The sequence below is a fragment of the Eublepharis macularius genome, chromosome 19, assembly GCF_028583425.1.
Source record: "Eublepharis macularius isolate TG4126 chromosome 19, MPM_Emac_v1.0, whole genome shotgun sequence".
In the NCBI taxonomy this organism is placed as follows: domain Eukaryota; kingdom Metazoa; phylum Chordata; class Lepidosauria; order Squamata; family Eublepharidae; genus Eublepharis; species Eublepharis macularius.
The window spans coordinates 3,612,999-3,631,653 of NC_072808.1; the positions used below are offsets into that span (position 1 = coordinate 3,612,999).

At 44.1% G+C, this 18,655-nt stretch overlaps 2 protein-coding genes across 3 annotated transcripts in view; both read left to right on the forward strand.

Moving 5' to 3' along the window:
- The window catches only part of GALNT6 (polypeptide N-acetylgalactosaminyltransferase 6), a 56,390-nt gene extending 38,834 nt beyond the window's left edge, over positions 1–17,556 (forward strand). For both annotated transcript variants that reach the window (XM_055003693.1, XM_055003692.1), the window contains exons 6-11: positions 5,952–6,069; positions 10,111–10,311; positions 10,872–11,003; positions 12,961–13,062; positions 13,562–13,714; positions 15,455–17,556. In XM_055003693.1, the coding sequence (XP_054859668.1) occupies positions 5,952–6,069; positions 10,111–10,311; positions 10,872–11,003; positions 12,961–13,062; positions 13,562–13,714; positions 15,455–15,568 (820 nt within the window). In that variant the 3' untranslated portion in view covers positions 15,569–17,556. The remainder of the gene's footprint in view (positions 1–5,951; positions 6,070–10,110; positions 10,312–10,871; positions 11,004–12,960; positions 13,063–13,561; positions 13,715–15,454) is intronic.
- A 306-nt stretch (positions 17,557–17,862) lies between these two features.
- LOC129346426 (glutaredoxin-1-like) lies at positions 17,863–18,174 on the forward strand. Its single transcript, XM_055003777.1, has one exon. It carries the CDS (start codon positions 17,863–17,865, stop codon positions 18,172–18,174), a length of 312 nt encoding a protein of 103 aa, XP_054859752.1.
- The last annotated feature ends 481 nt before the right edge of the window (positions 18,175–18,655 follow it).

An 18,655-nucleotide genomic window follows, 5' to 3' on the forward strand; every position in this document is an offset into this window, starting at 1 on the left:
TCCCACGGAAGCCCTTGGAAATGAAAGCCTCAAGTATCTCGATCATGGCATTTTACAGCTTAAACAGTCATTGGGGAGAAGAGGGGGTTGTGGAAGTGGGATGGCGAAGGGATGTAACCTCCTTCAGTTTTGAGTGAAGGGCGGTCATTATGAACTTCGTGCCTACAAATGAAAGGACTTGTTAATTTGCCTCCGGCTCCAGACGGGTCATGCTGCTTTGTGAAGCTTCTCATTATGAGATCTATTATTTCCTTTCATGTGTTGCACAGTTATCTCAAATTCAATGTTCTCAATGCACTCAAAATACCTGTTTTGTTTTGTTTTGTTTTGTTTTAAATCGGGCCCTGTTGAGTTTTAAAAGCAAAACACTCCAGACTTTTTCCTGTGCCATAACAGAACGCATAAGGAGGAAGTGAGAACGGCTGACATTCACTGTGGAAAGCAAAATGTTGTTTTGAAGTGTGTATACTTAAGAGTGCCCTGACCTGGTCAGATCTGGGGAGCTAAATAGGGTCAGCCCTGGTTAGTACTTGGATGGCAGGCCACCAAGGAAGTCCAGGGTCACTACGCAGAAGAAGGCAATGGCAAACCACCTCTCAACGTCTCTTGCCTTGAAAACCCAGTGAAGTTATTGACTCGTCATAAGTTGGCTGCGATCTGGTGGCACTTTACACATGCATAGAGCATTGGTGATTGTAATATGCACCGAGGCCATTGATAGCTAGAGTTTTCTGTTTTATATTCTGTCTGAGGGCTTGTCTATAGAAGACATGTGACACGAGTCGGGAATGGGGTGGGGTCCCCTGACTTGCCATACAGTCATTTTGAAACTGTGTTTAAGACTTGGTTATTTATCCACATATGTGCTCATATAGCTTTAAAAAAAGAGTAATAAAATAGGCACAATTTCTTCAGACTCCCAATATTTGCCTAACATTAAAGAATACATTCTGTCTTTCTTAACACTCCTATGCTTGTAAAAAGATTTTTAACAGATCGGGTATTGCGGTCAAGTAGGCCCCAGTTAAGTCCTAGTAAGACAAAAGATGTGCTCACAAGGTCTTCAAGATAAAAAAAATGAAATTGTGTTAAGGATTGTTAACAGCTCAAGAGTATTGCGGGAGGCGAACTGTAATATACTCCAAATCCCCAATACCTTGGGCATTTCCTTTGCTCTCCAGCTCATACGGCCTGGAAACCTGCATTTTATTTTATTGTAATAAATTACATCCCATCTTTCAATTCCCAAGAATACCTAATGTTGCTTACAAAATTCAATACTTTGACATACATGCAATAATAAATCAATTAAACTGGCTAATGGCTAATGGTTTGTCAGGTAATTCGAAGTAGCTTAAGCTACAAGCAAGAATTTAAGAATGAGGGCCAAGCTACAAGTGACGAATGACACTTGAACGGCAAGTGCATTTCTCCCTGTTCACTTGCACTCCACTCAATCCACTTGCCGTTCAAGTGTCATTCGTCATGTGTAGCTTGGCCCTATAATGACGGTACAGTGTCTTCCATTGGCTGCCAGTTTGATTCCCGGCATAATTCCAAGTGCTGGTTATCCGGACACCTGAAGGATCACCTTCTCCCATGTAAACCTTAAGATCATCCTCAGAGGTCCTGGATTGTAAGACCCCGCAACTGCCTGGAGCAAATGTATGTCCACCCAAGACGGGGCCTCCTCTTTAATGAGGCCAAGATGGTGGGAATCCCTTTCCAGAGAAGCTAATCTAGTGCCAAAACTATAACTTTTTAGGCACCAAGCTGAGCATTTAGGAAAATTTTCTTGTCTTTACCTCCTCCCCTCAAAGTTTTATGCCATTGTTGCTTTTAAGAGATTTTATTCTCTGGTTTTGGCTGCTTTGGTAAGGCTTGTTGATATCGGAAAGCTCTTTGAGGTGGGTATTTCATAAATTTTAATCTGCTGCTATTTGAATAGTTTTATCTGCCAGTTTTTACTTGCTGCTACTTTACGTTTGTAGTGTGTGTTTATTTTTTAATTATCCATTGTATTTTGTAAGCTGTCTTGAAGATATTTGTCACAATTGAAGGGATATAAATATTTGAGTAATTATAAAACAAATTTTAGAACAGTCCTACCACAAAAGAAATAAAGGCAGTAAAATAATTATCAACACTAAGCAATAGTAATCAGAACCTAGAATATAAAAAAGCTGTATAAAAATCAATTATCAAACACTCTCCCCAAAAAATTTTCTCCCAAAGGCCAGCGAAGACTGTGCCAACATTTCCTTTGGGTGTATGTAATCAGGATTAGATGCCCCTGATATTCAAACCACTCCAGCCCTCATCCAGTGCCAAGTTGTTAATTAATGTCAGTGATGCTAATTGTACGGGCTTTCTACTGGAGCTACAATGTTCAGTCAATCTGTTAGATGTTATACGCCCTGTTAACTGAAGTATCTCTGACTAATCAGGATGGCAGGTTTATTTTGCACACACGACTTCTTCTGAGGCTGTTAGCCAGTGCTGTCAACTCTGATGGGCAGCAACTGTCCAAGGTTTCAGGTAGAGGCCTTTCACATCACCTGCTAACTGATCCTTTTGCTTGCAATTGCTAGGGATCAAACCCAGAACTTTTGCCTGCAAGGCAGATGTCCTCACTCTGAGGCTTGCCCCTTCCCCAAGTATAACATTTCAAATGTCAGGATTTGCAAAAACTGCAGGTAGAAGATGCCAGCACAGAAAAACTCTTCTCTCACATGCAGGAGGGAATGCCTCTTACAAAATGGCCATATATATGTTTTGGGGATGGTACAGGACCTGCATGGCAGCATCCTCTACAGTAGCTTTAAGGGAGAGCTCCCCAATTTTCCATGCCCCATTGAAATAAGTATGATGTACTCTCCTCCACCGCCTTCCATGACTAGAATCTTGGACCTGCCATGAACTCTTCTCGCCACCATTGTCATGTTGTGGAACAGTAGAAAGAGAAGGCATCTTACGGAACTGTATTCGTTTTTTATTTATTATTGCATTTTATTATTCCCTTCCATTAACTGTGAAGCTGTCCTCTGGCTCCATGGTCTATCTTAAGTATAATTTTTTTCCCCACATTTCTATTCCACCCTCCCCATGAGCAGGCAGATCACAACCCATTAAAATACAACAAAATTCATTTCCATAAAACATTTAAAAACATCATTAAAATAAAAGCCTATTTCTAACTATGCAGTCAGCCTTACAAACTAAAACAGGAGGGTGGACAACCTTCACAGGGAGGGCCCAGACCTCAGCCATGTGCCTGGTGGAACAGCTCTGTTTTACAGGCCCGGCAAAAAGATAGTAGGTCTTGCCGGGCCGTGGTCTCAGCAGACAGCGCGTTCCACCAGGTGGGAGCCAGCACCAAGAAGGCCCTGGCTCTGGTCAAGGCTAAGCAGGCCTCCTTGGGGCCAGGGACCACCAACAGTTGCTTGTCCCCTGATCGGAGTGTTCTCCGGGGAATATATGAGACTTTCTGCTAAATGAAGGATCCTTGCACCGGGAAAAGAAGCTGCCATTCAGAGAACAGAATCATAAGCTCCAATCCACCATTCTTTCTGATTAGTAAAAACAATGATTTTTTTTTGGTGTACAAAGAGCAGCATAATGAGGGCCCTGACATGAAAGAACGGGGGTTTGTTCCTTTCTCTTTCAAACCCTGCCAGTCTCTTGTCTGTTTTGGCAATGGGCAGCTGCGGAGTCATTAAGGTAACCGGTATCCTGGCCTCTTAAAGCTTAAAATGACCTTGAATTCATAAAGTGGGAGACATTCAATACCAGCCCTCGGCCCTCGGCCTCAGTGATAGCGAGACAAAATCCTGTTCTTTTTGGCCTCAAGTACAGCTCCTCTTTGTGCAAAGGTCAGACAGGAGACTGTTCTGCCCCAATGAAAGGAGCTCGGGGACTCCCTCTCCCTCTCTCTTTTTCTTCTTCTTTTAAAAGAGAAAGAGGAGAAGGCGGTAACTTTGGCTTTTTAGCAGCTCCTAATCTCCCACAGCCCCCTCTTGATGAAGAACCGAGCCCGTTTCTGAAGGGGGGAAAGAACCTTGTTGAAGCAACTGTAGGCTCCAGTCTCTGCTTTTTTTCTTCTTTACTCTTCCTTTGTAAAGCTCGGAGAGGTAACTGATTATGAAAGCAGGGCAGAATGAAAAGCTCGGTCTTATTTATGAGTGATTCTGCAATATGCGTTTACAGTAATGATAGCCAAGGATGAATAAAGCAGCCCCCCCCCCTTCCCATCTGCCTGAAAACGCTCTCCAAAGCCTCTAATGAACGAGCCTCCATCCTAAAACATTCAGGTAGTTTCTGCCGCTTTTGATGTAATCTGCCAATGTGTGCTTCACATTCTCTTAAGTTTGTTTTTGTTTTAACTGTTTTGATCATCTACTCGCCAGTCCAAGCAGGGTTAGGAGTAAAGACTCAAAAGAGATTAAACCGCAGAAGCATATTTTTAGGCTACCATCCCACAGTTTTTCAGAAGCCAGATAAATGATTTATTGATGCAGTGCTGTGATACTTTCATAGAGTGAAGGTTCCTACCCTGAGGAGATGACAATAGCTGCTTCCACACACATTGGATAATGCACTTTCGATGCACATTAGTGATTGTTTGCAACTGGATTTTCCTGTGTGAAACAGGAAAATCCAGTTGCAAACCATCACTAATGTGCATCAAAAGTGCATTATTCAGCGTGTGTGGAAGCAGCCAATCTAAAACTTAGCATGGAAGGTGGAAAGTAACAGGGGAAGAACATGCTTTCATTCCAGATAAACCTAAACTAGAGCTTAATTTTAGTGCAGGTTAGCTCTTGTGGTAGTTTTAAATTGAGCAAGGAACTTGCAGTCTCTAATATGTACGCATCCCTATGCATTAGGCTTATGCAAAGCTCTCACAATCTTGTCCCAAAGCTTCAGGGATATAGTAGCAAAGGCCCTGTTCCTTCCCTGAGATTGGATAATAATAACTGTGCTCAGGGCTTTTTTTCTGGGAAAAGAGGTGGTGGAACTCAGTGGGTTGCCCTCGGAGAAAATGGTCACATGGCTGGTGGCCCCGCCCCCTGATCTCCAGACAGAGGGGAGTTGAGATTGCCCTTCATGCCACCGAGCGAAGCGGAGGGCAATCTAAACTCCCCTCTGTCTGGAGATCAGGGGGTGGGGCCACCAGCCATGTGACCATTTTCAAGAGGTTCCGGAACTCCGTTCCACCGCGTTCCTGCTGAAAAAAAGCCCTGACTGTGCTTATATACTAGTCTTCTAGAGAGATTATTGCCCCACTCAGAGCAGTAAACAAAGGTCAAATCCACACGTCCTCGAAGCGTTCCAGTGTTGCGCTAAATGTTCACTAAACATCCAGAAGTATAGCGTCTTTCTAGCGCGATTTCTGAAATCGTGCTAGAAGGACACTATACTTCCGGGTGTTTAGTGAACATTTAGTGCAACGCCGGGATGCTCCGAGGGCGTGTAGATTTGCCCAAGGTCTGTGTTGTTGTTGTCCCCACAATACAGCTGGGGAGCTGTGGCTGAGAGGGGTGGGTTATGTCCTTTGATGATGAAACCTTGAATGGGGTGCGGTGGACAAGAGGGGAAACTGTGTGCACAAAATCTCATGGTCCACAGAATTCAGCCTGTGATGTGGTTTGTTTTTATATATAACGTTTGGACCGTGTGAGAAACGTCCCAGAAGAAATCTTTGTCTGAGGGTTGATGGTGATAATTGCGTGTCCTCTGAAGCCTGCAGGTCGACTCGTAAGACATTAAAGATCCATCCTTAATCAGCATGCCATATAAAAAGAGCCACTTAGAATTTCAGGAAGGAATAGTAGTGCTGGTTGACCAGGGAAAGAACCCTGTTTACATTTCCTCTTCACTAAACAGCTGCCCCTTGTCATCTTGACATAACATTTATAAGGCTGTGTCCTTTTAACTCTCTCTTTGTACAGAACTCCCACATTTGCGGGTGGCCTGTTCGCTATTTCTAAGTCCTATTTCGAACATATCGGTTCGTACGATGATCAAATGGAAATCTGGGGAGGGGAGAACGTGGAGATGTCTTTTCGGGTAAGAAAGAAAGCTCTTCTTGTTGTAGAACCTAAGGATGGTTGTAATATCTTTGAGCTATACCAATATTCCAGGTAGCGGGGCAATGTATTGACTAGGGGCCAAGCTACACATGACGAATGACACTTGAACGGCAAGTGGATTGAGTGGAGGGCAAGTGAACAGGGAGAAATACACTTGCTGTTCAAGTGTCATTCGTCATGTGTAGCTTGGCCCTAAAAGAGCAATTCTGAGGAAAGGAGTATTCTGTCATTTAATTATTTAACTCTTTTTATCCTGCTTTTCTCCCAAACTGGGGACTCAAAGCAACTTAAGATGTAAAAATACACATTAATACAAGTTTAAGTAACAAAATGTCACCACCCCACTGAGTCAAACTTAGCACAAGGACGTCATGGGCAGGTTTTACAGGCATGACTCACACGAAGAGGGTAAGGTCCCATTACTTTTTGCCTTGTGACTCATACCTCTGGCCGAGCCCAAGTTTTAAGTTACCTGCAAAAAGGGGGAAAGGAAGTGCTCAACCCAGGGTTTGCTCATCTGTCTCAGGGCCAAGCTACACATGACGAAAGACACTTGCCTGGCAAGTGGATTGAGTGGAGGGCAAGTGAACAGGGAGAAATACACTTGCCGTTCAAGTGTCATTCGTCATGTGTAGCTTGGCCCTCAGGTGCTCCCATTTTCCTCTTTTCTACATTTGTTTTTTGATTAGCTTATTGTGTGTGTTTTTGGGGGAGGGGGGAGCACTTGAGAAACCATGACTGAAAAATAAGATCGTGACTTAGGCATGAAAAATACCAAAGCTCCATAATGAAAGCCTACTTCATAACTTGAAGGCAATTATCATTTATTTTACAGCTGGCCTTTGGGGACACTTTTTAGGGCTGAGTTTTATTCAAATTCAGTGGTACTAACTCCGCGGGTCACAGAGAACCACATTCACAATTATCACCGAACAAAAGACCCATGTTTACCACCATCCCTGACATGAGGCCTGCATCTCAGAGTTAAACTACAAGAGACAAATTACACGAGGACCTGCACGTGAAGGGAGTTGCAATGTTAGCTGAGAAGCCGAGTTTTAAAAGACAGATTGGAAGGCTCTGTCAATTTCCCCTCTCTACAGAGCCCCAAAGATCGCTCCTCAGGGGGTTTGTTCATTTCCTCTTCACCTCCCAGAAGGGGAGGTGAAATTCACAGAGCCTTCCCGAGGCAAAGAGGAAATTAACAAACCCCCTGAGGAGCCATCTTTGGGGCTCTATAGAGAGGGGAAATTGACAGAGCCTTCTGACTTGTCTTTTAGAACTCAGCCTCCCGGCTAGTTGTGACTCCCTTCGCTTGCACTTCCTTGTGTAATGCGTCTCTTGTAGTTTAGCTCTCAGGGAGGTTAGCAGCCTTTTTGTTCCTCCAGTGGCAGCTGTTTCAAGGTGGGACTGTCACCCGCAGTCCCCACTGGTTAAGGGTCTTGCCCACTTCCCTGAGACATAGGGTGTGTGCCACATTGGGGAATGTTGCTCAGAAGAGCCACCGATAGCTCCCCAGACGTTGTTTAAGTATCTCTGTTCTATGCTTTTATCCCACCTTCCTCTAATGAGCTCAGAGTTCTTCCCTCCCTCCTTTAATTCTTCTTATAAACCCTTTGAGGTATGTTAAGCTGAGAGAGAGAGAGAGAGAGTGACTGACCCCCCCCCGATCACCCTGCAAGCTTAGTTCAAAGTTTATTGTGTATAGCCATAGGCCATCACAAAACTACAAAAACCCCATTATATTTCATTTATATTTATTTATATTTCAATTTATATACCGCCCATCCCCAGGGGCTCTGGGCGGTGAACAGTTAAAATCGATTTAAAAAATAACTAAAATCAATATACAAACAATAAAACAAATTAACAAAGTGCAGTGGTGGGGAGAACCCTCCCCCACCCCAAAGGTGGGAGGCCGACATGGCACCGCCCCCTTCAATCACCGAACGCCTGGCGGAACAGCTCTGTCTTACAGTCCCGGTGGAACGATAATATGTCCCGCTGGGCCCGGGTTTCCATTGACAGAGCGTTCCACCAGGCTGGGGACAGGACTGAAAAGGCCCTGGCCCTGGTTGAAGCGAGGCAGGCTTCCTTAGGGCCGGGGACCACAAGTAAATATTTATTCACTGATCGAAGCAATCTCCGGGGAACGTACAGGGAGAGGCGGTCCCAAAGATAAGATATAAATGAGGTAAAATACAACTATATATAATACAGATTTACCAAAATGTGGGGGAAATGCCATTAAAACAGACATTAATTAAAACCATCAATCAATAAGTTAACTGCAAGTTCAGGTAACGCCGTCTTTCTTTGCTTCATTAGACCTTATCTTCGTAGTAGCAAAGGAAAAAAGTGAAATTCTATATGAAACATACGCATCTAGTGAGCTTCATAGTTGAGCAGGGTTTTGAGTCTCAACGAGAAAGGCAGACTACAAATGAAATAAATAAATGTCCAAATTGCTCGCCTTTCCCCTCCCACAGTTCCTCGCAGGACCCCAGTGTGGTGATAATAAAAAAGAACAATACTAATTAAAATAATATTTGAGTGATGTAAACAAATCTAGGATGTTGCTAAGAAGTTAAAGAGCAGATTGTGTGTATCTGAACTGGTACGGGGTGATCTCCCTGATTATTCTATATATTTTTTGTAAAAACCTGTGTAAAAAAAAATTAAATACTGTGTGGAGTGCCACCATGTGGCTGCAGAGAAAGTCCAAGAATAGGAAATTCCACCGAGCGAGCCCAAATTCTCCAATTCAGGAATTGCAGCTGCATATACACAGAAATGGCAGATACCTCTGTTTTAAATAGTCTGTCTGGATCTGTAGTGAAGACAAAGTTTGCAAGGAGCAAGGAGCAAATTTTACATGGGAAAAGCCAGACCTCAGCTGAGCCCTGAAGAACAGTTTGCAATTTATTGTATAGTTCATTTGCTGTTAGCTGGACAAATCTTAAATGGTAGAGCATAGCTAACAGCTGGCACTGTACTTTTAGCCAGCCATGAAAGCGGCAATTCTTTGGGGAGTGAGGAGTCTTTGTCAGTTACCAGGGTACGGCACTCAGGCTCCGCACTGGTATCATTGTAGTCAGCGGCTTGGATCTCGTAGAATGTTTCTGTGGACAGAACGATTTCCATCCACGGAACACAACATTCTCACCTCCTTCTGCAGCCCAAAATGTCCCCCCCCCACACACACACACACACACCGTGCTGTTACTGGTGGTTTCCATGCTGTCTTCTTGGACAAATCCTCAGTGGCATTCTGTTGGATCGAAACCACTGACTTTAAATAATTTAGCTGGATCTGCGGTAGGGCTGAAGTTTGCAGATAGCAAGGAACAAGCAGTGCAGTCATAGATAGCAGGACTCATTGGAGGAATCTTGGGTTGTTCCTTTTGAGACTCTTGTCAATGATAAGCTTGAAGACCCCATGAAAGGTCATGGGCGACTCCATCCTCGGCCTGCTTCGACAGGTGTGATCTTTCTGATCCTGTGGAAAAGAGCAAGACTCCAGTAGCACCTATAAGACTAACAAAATTAGTGGTAGGGTAGGAGTTTTCGTGAGTCACAGCTCACTTCTTCAAGAACCACTAATTTTTGTAAAATAGAAAAGAGTCCAGTAGCACCTTTAAGACTAACCCACTTTACTGTAGCATAAGCTTTTGAGAACCACAGTTCTCTTCGTCAGATTCAACTGACGAAGAGAATTGTGGTTTTCGAAAGCTTACGCTACAGTAAAGTGGGTTAGTCTTAAAGGTGCTACTGGACTCTTTTCTATTTTGCTACTACAGACTAACATGGCTAACTCCTCTGGATCTATGACTAATTTTTGTTAATCTTATAGGTGCTACTAGACTCTTTCCACTGCTACAGACAAACACGGCTACCCATCTTTATTTTTCTGATCCTGAATATTTTTTTCTGAAGTCTTGGTCACAAGATAGGTATGTCTTTTTATGCTTGACTTATGGATGTGTGCTTTGGTTTTGGTTTCCACACCCTTCTGCAGGTTTGGCAGTGTGGGGGTCAGCTAGAAATCATCCCCTGCTCCGTGGTTGGCCACGTGTTTCGTTCGAAGAGTCCTCACACTTTCCCCAAAGGAACTCAGGTCATCTCTAGGAACCAAGTGCGCCTGGCAGAAGTCTGGATGGACGACTACAAGGAAATCTTCTACAGGAGGAACCAGCAGGCCTCTCAGATGGCTAGAGAGGTATTTAAGCCAGTTTTCCTCAGAAGGTGCCTGGGAAGAATCAAAGGATTCTTTTAGGGCCAAGCTACACATGACGAATGACACTTGAATGGCAAGTGTATTTCTCCCTGTTCACTTGCCCTCCACTCAATCCACTTGCCGTTCAAGTGTCATTCGTCATGTGTAGCTTGGCCCAGAGATGTGTGCTTTCCTGCTTCCTGTTACCTGAGCTCCTTTAACAGCAGGTGCCAGGAATTAAATCTGGGACCTTCCAGATGCTAAGTATGTGCTTTAGCAGTCAGTCGATAGAGATGATGGGGACCTATTCTCCAGCACTGTAGATGGGAGGGCAACTTTGAAGTATTATTGTTTGGAAGAAAGCAGGTTACAGAGCGAAGTCCTGCAAAGGTCTTGCTCAGATGGAACCCATGGAGCAAGGAGATTGCAGAATGAAGAGTAACTCTTCCGACAAGCGGGCCTTTTGGGGATCAGGTTTGCTCTATGCAGCAAGTGGGAGTTTAGAGGCAGATGAGACGGCTAACCTCGTTTTGTAAACTGCGACCCTGCTGCTGCTTTTTCAGCAAACATACGGAGACCTCACTGCACGGCTTACTCTGAAGGAGCAGTTGCATTGCAAGAATTTCACCTGGTATCTGCAGAATGTTTATCCCGAGATCTTCATTCCAGACCTGACTCCCGCCTTCTATGGAGCTGTAAGTGCAGACAGAGATGGCTTGGTTTCCACTTTCCTATGAGTAAGAATTTCCTTGCAGGGTCATAGCAAAAGTCCCTCTAGCCTAGCTTTTAAGACACAAACCAAAATACAAACCAAAGTTCGGTACAAACCAGGCCGGTTCATGGTTCGCGAACTGGCAGTTTGTCAGAGCCCATTTCTGATGAACTGCCATGAACATTAGGGCGGTTCCTTTGGTTCATTTTTCAGTTCGTCACTTCAGACAGCCTGGCGCCAATCAATCAGTTTCCTAGGCAACAGGGGGGATGGGCTTTCTGCAGACCTTCTGCTGACCTGGAAGCGACGTTTTCACGAACCAAACGAACTGGTTTGCAAACCGGGACAAGTTCATGAAAGTTTGTAGTTCGTGAAACGCGACAAACCACCAACCGCACAGTTCTTTTTTCCCCGGTTCGTGCCCATGTCTAGTGTGCACTTAAGACCCCTGTTTTTCTCCCCAGACAGAGACATACTGTTAGAATGCAAAAACTCCATTTCCAGCAGTTATAGTGAAGAGGCACTGATGGACATTTTTGTCAATATATCTAATCCTTTGGGCGAGCAACATTACAGCATGCATACACTACTAATTAAAATCAATGTCAAACCTGTTTAGCCGCTGTGGCTCCAAAAAACTCTGACCCAGTTCTCAGTAGCCTTTGCATCATTCTGTGGAAGATACCATGAAGGTTAAAATGGTTTCAAACTGATTGGAAGCTGTAGTTGTGAAGAACATTAGTTGACCTCTTAGAAATATCCCACTGCAACAAATTGTTTTGAAATAATGCTTTCTTTTGTTTGTCTGAAATTTGTCAAGCCATGTGCATGGTGAGCATATTAATTGCTCTAGATTCTCTTCACACCACCATTTTTCGATGGCCATATCTTCCCATTGTTGTTTTCAGAACTCACAAACCTCTACTGCTTAAGCTCTTTTAGAATGTTGAACCATTCTAGTAACTTATGAGTTTCTCAAACATGTTTCCTTCCTTCCTTCCTTCCTTCCTTCCTTCCTTCCTTCCTTCCTTCCTTCCTTCCTTCCTTCCTTCCTTCCTTCCTTACTTACTTACTTACTTACTTACTTACTTACTTATTTTATGTCATTTATATTCTGCCTTTCTCGCTGAGACTCAAGGCGGATTACATAGTGTGAGATTAGTTCTATCAGTGGCAAGGACAAGGGCAGGCATTTCCATACAGCGTCAAGAACATTTCCATAAACAATGTCATGGGGTAAATGAATGCAAGTTTACAAAGATGTAGTACTAGCAAGGATCCAATATGGAGTTGAAGAATTGCTGAAACAGAACATAAGCAATTAAACAACATGAAGCACGGGTAGTATATAGGAGTACATATTTAAAGCAACAGATAATATGTAAGGCAATATAATGTTGAAATCTATGGTTCCTCAGTAGCAAAACTGAGACCCCTTTCCTACAATACTGTCCTCTTAGCTAAGAAAAAGGCTTTTTTGAATAATTCAGTTTTGCATTTTTTGCGGAAAGCCAGGAGGGTGGGGGCTCTCCTGATCTCCTCAGGCAGGCCGTTCCATAGGGTAGGGGCCACCACAGAGAGAGCCTGTATACGGGCTGCTGTTGATTTCGCCCATGTACAGGCTGGCACCTGCAAGAGACCCTGTTCAGATGAGCGAAGCTGCCATGGAGGGACATAGGGAGGGAGGCGGTCCTGTAGTTATGCTGGACAGTATTCTTTCAGGTTAATGCCAGAATGATTGTAGTTGTGGTGAAGGAAGTTGGAGGTCAGTTGGGCTGAATGGGGAAATGCAGGACTGCAGGGAACGTGCAGTCTTCTCCATGCATTTATGTATTGTCGCCAAAAATGGTGGGAGATGGTGCAGAGTCTGGAGCCTCAGTCTGGATTCTGGTGTTGCCCAGAGATATGTCCTTAATGGTTTGTGGTTCATGTGCTTGCAGATTAGAAATGAAGGTTCCAAACGCTGCTTAGATGTTGGAGAAAACAATCACGGAGGGAAGCCTCTAATCATGTATCCCTGCCATGGCATGGGAGGCAATCAGGTACGGAGTTTGTGCGACTGTTTTGGGACTGCACATGTACATGCACATGCAAGCACACGCACACAGGTTCCTACTCCATCAAAAGGAGGAAAGTCCAAGTTCAGGACGTGGAAGCTGGTAGGAAATGAAACCAAAGATGCAACTCTCTTCCCCCTCACTTTGATTTGAGTTTATGTATTATGCCAGAATTACATACAGAAACTCAGCAGAATTATGACACAAGTTGCTGAGATGCTGTGGGTTAGTTTTAGTGGTATCACGTGAACAACGCAAACTGTGTTAGATGTCCCTATAGAGGCCATGCAGGAAAACATGCATTTCCTGTGGTGTTCCTTTAAAAAGTATTAAATACGAGTATGAATTCATGTTTCTTTTTGTATTAAAAATACCCTTCCTTTTAAGTAATAGTAGTAGTAATAATCTATTTTAGTTCATACTTTTGTTTTCTAATCAAGATTCTTCTCTGTTGCTGTCCCTGTGTGTTCTTTTTTGTTTACAGTATTTTGAATACACATCCCAGAGAGATCTCCGGCACAACATTGGCAAGCAGCTCTGCCTGCGGTCCAAAATAGGACCTGTGGAGTTGGGTGACTGCCACTATGTAGGCAAACACTCCCATGTACCTGAAAATGAAGAATGGGAACTGACCAGTGTAAGTTTATGTGTAGATTTTAGAAGGCTTATACTAGGGGTGTGCAGACACAAAAAATAGATAAATCCGAACTGGGAATACCGAACCAGAGAAAAAATGCGGTATCCCCCGAATACCGAATTGATTCTCTAGTTTTAGAGGAGTTAGCCGTGTTAGTCTGTAGTAGCAAGATCGAAAAGAGTCCAGTAGCACCTTTAAGACTAACCAACTTTATGGTAGCATAAGCTTTCGAGAATCACAGTTCTCTTCGTCAGATGCGACGATGCAACACATCTGACAAAGAGAACTGTGATTCACAAAAGCTTATGCTACAGTAAATAGCATTAATTCGGTAAAATTTGCCCATTGTTTCCTATGGAAAAATCAATCTGAGGGCTATCTGGTGGGCTGGAGGAGTCATTTTTCAGCCCATCTTCACCAAATTTTCAAGGTATCTACTCCTGACTGTTCTCTACAGACCACACATTGGGTTTCCCCCAGCTCTGCTGCAGGTTTCCCTAAACCTGCTTTGGTACCCTCTTTCCAGAAAGACCATACTCAGAAGCAAGCTTGGTTTGGGGAAAGTGTGGATGGGAAGAATAAAATATTATAGTGATATTCCTACAAGCTATTATTTTTTAAAGCCAAATACCTGCTTGGGGGGGGGGGCAGGGAGCATGGAGACAGTCTCCATGCAGTGGCAATGAGAGCAAAGTGAGGAATTGCCCTGGTTCTCCCTTCCATTTTATTTTCACAGCAACCCCAGGAGGTAGGTTAGGTTGAGATGGAGAAACTAGCTCAAGGACAATCAGCAAGTTCACACCGCTGAGTAGGAATTTGAGAACTGGTCTTCCCAGCCCTAGTCTGGCACTCTAAACCATAGTACCATACTGTCAAGTCCTGTTTGTGAGTAGACATGGGCACGAACAGGAAAAAAAAACCCAAACACCCTGTTCGTCGTTCGGTGCAATCCACGAACAACAAACAATGAACATGGACGAACATGAACTGTTCCCGGACATGTTCATTGTTCGTTGTTCATGGGGGCCAGAACCCCCCCCCTTAGCCCCCCTCCCCTCAAACCCACTTACCTGGCCCTTTAAAGATCCCTTTAAACTATCAACGGGCAGGCGGCAGGCGGGCATTTCCCCCCTGCTGCCTGCCAGCTGATAGTTTAAAGGGCCTTTTCCTGCCACATACAAGGGGCAGGGCCCTTTAAACACCCCACAAACTGACCTTCCCAATGTCCAATACCCACCAAATTTGCAGGGGACATAGTTCTCACTGTCCTTTGAAGACCACCCCCCCCCCAGTTTCAGAGAGATTGCACCCTGGGAAAGGCATGATCCACGGGTCTCCCCGTTGGCTGTCATTTTCTCTCCACAGTGGCAAAAACAGGACTCTCGACTGGAAGTACTTTGAAGGGTTAAAGCCAGAAGGAAAGGCAGAAGGAGTTCAGACAGAGTTCAGTCCCTCCCTGCCTCCGGTTGCCAAGGGGATTGATTGCAGCAGGTGCCAGACTGTCTGGCTTGACTAATGGCCGCCGAAGGCAACGAACGAGGCCTGCAACGACCACCTGTTCATTTAGGATGGGGCCTCACGAACAGCTTGTTCAAGAACAGCAGATTGGGCTGTTTGTGGGTTTTTTCTGTTCGTAATGCTGTTCGTGCCCATGTCTACTTGTGAGTGCTCAGGGACGGGGCTTCTGACAGCTGTTGAAGATAGAATGCTAAACGGGATGATTTTTTTTTCCTTTTCAAGGACCATCTGATTAAAAATCTGGCGTCTAATAAGTGTCTGTCTGGAAGAGGCGAGCATCCTTCCATGGCTGCCTGCAACCCTGCAGATTCCTATCAACTTTGGTACTTCAGCTAAGTAGTCCAAGGAAGACCCACGCAGCCTGAGCCAAGGCCAGCAAACTTACCAGGAGGCTCCTATTTCCTTCCTCTCGAGCTCTCAAGAAAACGGGAGTTAAATTCCAAGAGAAGAGAAAAAAGGGATCCATTTGAAATATGCTGCATAATCCCATGCCTATAAAACACTCTTGTGCCTTTTCGAAAGCAATTGTCTGAGAAACACAACAAGCCTCGGTTGGACTTAATGTTTTCTTTAGTTGAAGTTGCAAGCAGGTGTGTGTGTATATTTGCTCTTTAGAGTATCGTTAAGTGTCATTAACGGAGGCTCCGTATTGTGAGAAAGACAACATCAGTGAATTAACTTAAGCTAGATTTATTGAAAGCCCTTTGAGATGAGAAAGAAACATTTCTTAATTTGCATACTGGGAGCAATGTAGAAAGTAGCATCTTGGCAACCGGAGAATAAATTTATCTGCAAGATGATGGGAGTGGGGAACTCGATGCCAAAGATAAGGACTTTTTGTCTCTGTTACATAGGAAATGTGTTTTCTGATAGATACTTCTGGGGTCCATAAGGAGAAATTACTAGGGGCTATGCACAAAGATGCTGGTGGGTCATGGGCAACTCTTGCTCTTTGAAGGATCAGTAGAGTTAACTTGCATTTGGCATAGTAAACACTGGAGTGCAGTGTTGCACAGCTGAAATCCTCGGCCTTTTGCTCAGCCTGTTTCCAATGCGTTACCTCCGGCTTTGGGGATTCTCTCCAGCACACTGTGAATAAACTGCTAATTGCATTGGGATTTTTTTTAAAAAAAAAAAAAACCCCTGCTTCCTAGGCAGCTAATCCCTCTACCAAAGAAAAGTGGAATTAAACAGGAAGGCAGGTTTCCTGGCATCACACAAAGGAATGGTGTGGGGTGTTCAGTTGCTGGGCACCTCCTGATGGCTCCAATTTTCAGAGGCCAACTGGGCTGTTTTTCCCAGCTCTTTGGATACATGCAATCCCGTTTTCCCAGGAGTGCTTCAACCTGACCTGGTTCCCCGCTGGTTCCATGCAACTCAAATATGGGCCAGCGCACAGCAGGGTTTATATAGTTTGCACAGCCGGATTTTCCTGGACCGAGGAAGGTCCCTGCCTTTCCTTCCATGGCCTTGGTTTGTGCACTGTATTGCAAGGAGTATGAAAAGCTGCTAATGTGCCTTTTTGAGACTAGCTGGAGGAACCAAATCGCTTGGGGAAATGGGTGCTGTGTGGACCCTTGGCGGATGAGAGTTATGATGCAAAACCAAACAGTGAGAGAAAAAGGGAATGTGTTTGTGTGAGTCAGAATGAGTGAAGGGGGGGGGGTTGTATGTGTTTTTTCATGCTTATTGGGGGTGGGGTCTGGAATAAAATTATACTGGATATTGCTAGTTATCATTGCCTGCTGGAGCAAATCATTCTCTCCGTGTCTTGTCTTGTCCACTGTGTTTAGATCTTTTTTTGTCCTTGGATTTCGTGGGTAGCATTCTACTACATGATTGAGATGCTATTCATCTACTAAGCGGTAGCTGCCACCCGACCGACAAGTGCCCCTAGTGCCTCTTGTTTACCGTATGGCTGATTAGCAATCACCCTGACAGTATAATGCAGAATCTTGAGTTGAATCTGAAAGGGGATACGTTCTGTTCTTCTGAGAAACTTGTTTGTTTGGGGAGTGCAGTTTAAAAATGGATTGTGTTGGGGTCAAAATTGCCTTCCTATAGGGAATTCTTTCCACTTCCCCTTCATAAAGTATGCTACCAATTTCAATGCCATTTTTAGCATCTTTGAAGCAAAAACACATGGATGAAAGACTGACAGTGTGTAGACTCTTCCTCGGTTTTTCAGTAACAAAGCTGGCGGTAGCATCAAACGGTGATTGTCCCATTTCCCAAAAGGCTTCTGTGTTAACTGTATGACATGTCCTGGCAACCCTGATTTTTTAAAAAAAACAATAAAACTTAAATTTTATTTTACAAGAGAAGCTTGTCTATCTCTGGTTCCTTATAAATACCTCTACAGCCGTTTTTTTTTAAATAAATAAGAGGGTAATGTTTCATACAGTTTTCCACCTCTACTGCCATCTCAGCACAGGCCCAATATTCAGTTTTATGGTATGCCTATCAAACTATGCAAAATAGAAAAAGGAGCTAGTATGGTGTAGTGGTTAGATTAACAGAGTAGGATCTGAGAGAACCAGGTTTGAGTCCCCGTTCTGCCACTGGGTCGCTTCTGCTGGAAAGCCTTTAAAAATGTGCGTGCCGTTTGAAGGGGGAAGAAGATCTCAAGAATGCCTGAGCAATTTGTGAGTGGCAAAATCCAGCGCAATAAAGTGACTGCGTTTGGGAAGTCTTCTCGTCTTTATTGTCACATAGCAGTGGAGCTTCTGGAGGTACTCAGTGTTGAGAACTTGGAATACGTTGACCTCCCAACCCGCATGGATATGTCCAATATTCAGAACTACATGGAGTGCACTACCGGGTCCAGATCAGTCCCCAATCTTTTTATTGGAGAAACTTGTATCAGTGGTTATGACAACCTGAACGCTCTAAATGACAGTGGAGAACTTGTTCCAAGATTAAAGCGAATTGGTGCTTTGTAGTGATTCTGGCAGAGCAGAGATACTTGAGTGTGGAACTACCTCCTGCTTCAGTGCAAGTCTTTTGGAACAAAACGGGTCACCTCTCTCCTACTTCTATATCCACTGCACGCCTTTATCTGGAGAGGATTGGTAGTGGAGAGCTGCACATTCTAGTTATTTCTTGCCTTGCTAAGAGTATTGGTGTAACTTAATAATAATAATAATATTCAATTTATTTACCACCCTTCAGGACAACTTAACGCCCACTCAGAGTGGTTTACAAAGTATGCCATTATTATCCTCACAACAAAACACCCTGTGAGGTGGGTGGGGCTGAGAGCTGTGATTGACCCAAGGTCACCCAGTTGGCTTCAAGTGGAGAATCAAACCCGGCTCTCCGGGTTAGAGTCCTGCACTCTTAACCACTACACCAAACTGGCTCTCAATTTGTCAAACTTAGTATCTCTTCAGCACGTCTTTCTGAAAGCAGAACCAACTGAAG

Excerpts from the sequence above, each read along its gene's own strand:
- LOC129346426 (XM_055003777.1), top strand. The coding sequence starts at position 17,863 with ATGCCTGAGCAATTTGTGAGTGGCAAAATCCAGCGCAATAAAGTGACT.